Source organism: Micropterus dolomieu, linkage group LG04, assembly GCF_021292245.1.
Source record: "Micropterus dolomieu isolate WLL.071019.BEF.003 ecotype Adirondacks linkage group LG04, ASM2129224v1, whole genome shotgun sequence".
Classification (NCBI taxonomy): domain Eukaryota; kingdom Metazoa; phylum Chordata; class Actinopteri; order Centrarchiformes; family Centrarchidae; genus Micropterus; species Micropterus dolomieu.
The window spans coordinates 27,965,044-27,966,775 of NC_060153.1; the positions used below are offsets into that span (position 1 = coordinate 27,965,044).

General features: G+C 42.6%; 1 protein-coding gene across 1 annotated transcript in view; it reads right to left on the bottom strand.

The window, feature by feature from the left end:
* The window catches only part of LOC123969134 (perforin-1-like), a 4,508-nt gene extending 3,134 nt beyond the window's left edge, over positions 1–1,374 (bottom strand). Inside the window, exons 1-2 of the mRNA XM_046046237.1 lie at positions 839–1,374; positions 23–650 (exon numbers count right to left, since the gene is read on the bottom strand). Coding sequence (XP_045902193.1) covers positions 23–650; positions 839–1,374 — 1,164 coding nt within the window. The remainder of the gene's footprint in view (positions 1–22; positions 651–838) is intronic.
* Positions 1,375–1,732: the final 358 nt, after the last annotated feature.

The window sequence follows — 1,732 nt, forward strand, 5'->3', positions numbered from 1 at the left end:
TGTTGCAAACACAAGCACACACGTCCCTTTTGTTGGACCTGTGCCCAATCTTACAGCTTTCTGAGCATTTCTTCAACACTGCATTTTTCTTGATGTACGTCTCCACCTCTTTCTTCAGTCCAGCGCTGGCAGGATGACCACTTGGCAGTATGGTGTGCAGGGGCTTTAAATTGTATCGGACCACATCAGGGATGTCTTTCAGTGAGTTAAGCCAGCTGTTATAGACAGAGGGGTTTGATTGGCCTTGAAATAGGATATCAGCTCCATCAATGTTTCCACCAGTGACCTCTGTGATACGCTCATTGAAACTGCTACTGAAACTTTGGTTAGAGCCTAACTTCTTCTTCTCTGCCTGACAGTGTGCTAATGTGGCGTTAATGCTGGCGCTACTTTCAAAGCTAGCTGAGGCCTCAACTGACAAACAGTCACTGACTTCTGTTGCTGACAGTCCATTCATGGTTGCCTGGCAAGTCCTGATGGAAGTGATGGCCTTTATCTCCCCTCCCAGAGACACTTGTATGATGTAATGTGTACCATATGTGTCAATCAGATTGCGATATAATGTCTCTGTTTTATGTGAATACGGAGGAAGGTTGTTCACGGCTGATTCAAACTCATGACTCAGTGGAGGTCTTGTTGCCAGTCTGTAGCTGTGAAGCACAGGAAGTATATAAATTAGTAAGAGTCTATCACAGCCCCATTTTATTCACATCTCACTGTTTATGTTGTTTGTTTAAGCAGAATTGCTGTAATTATGGCCAACTTCCAGAAGACTGTAAAACAAAACATTTCATAATACATTCAGAGCCAAATACACAAAGTACATTCACATACTCACCGGTAGAAACTACAGTGGACGGAATGGCTTAAGAAGGTGTAGCGATCTTGTTTGGACTTTTGCATGCTAAAGGTAGATTCTCTGGAGTGGGATCCTCCTAAGCCACCACCAACAGTGACATTTGGATCTACAGGTATGTCAAGGCCAAGTGTCCAGTTATTGGACACCGATGATGTGGAATCACTGACAAGACTTTCAGCAGAGTCGTAGACTGTACTGGAGACCTTCAAACTGCACTTGGGGAGGGTTCTCCAGTCCACTACAGCAACTGGGACCTTCTGGCTCTCTCCATTCCTGTAGTTGTTTCTGTATAGCCTGCAAGTGCCATTGGCAAGCTTCCATGTTTCAGTGTCGATGACATAGGCACCTTTCCGCTCCATCGAGACAATGTCGAAGCCTTCTCCACCCAGATTGTAACCAGGGACAAAGTGAGCCTTTTTACACTCCTTTGGTTTACCAATGAAGCTTACACTGGATGGCAGACACAGAGGACTCCATGCCCAGAACAGGAGCATGAGATGCCACAGCTTTGCCATCTGCGTGAGGGTTAAACAACAAGACAAGACAAAATGTCATGGTTGCAATCAATTAAACAATTCAAACTCTGAATGTAAAATTTAAAATACTTTGATGTGAAAGATTACTCAAATCAAACTATTATATAATAACTCAGGTGTCTTACCATGAATGTTGACAGCAAGCTCTGTTCAGTAGCTTATAATATCTGACCTATATTATAGTACTGATGTGGAGGTGGAGTCTCAATTGCCACACATTTTTCACCATCTGCATTTAGCAAATGTGACATTTGCATTTCACACCCTATTAAGATGAATGAACATTTATAGTAACATCTTAACGTGTAACAGCAAGTGAATATAAAAATGTATTAAG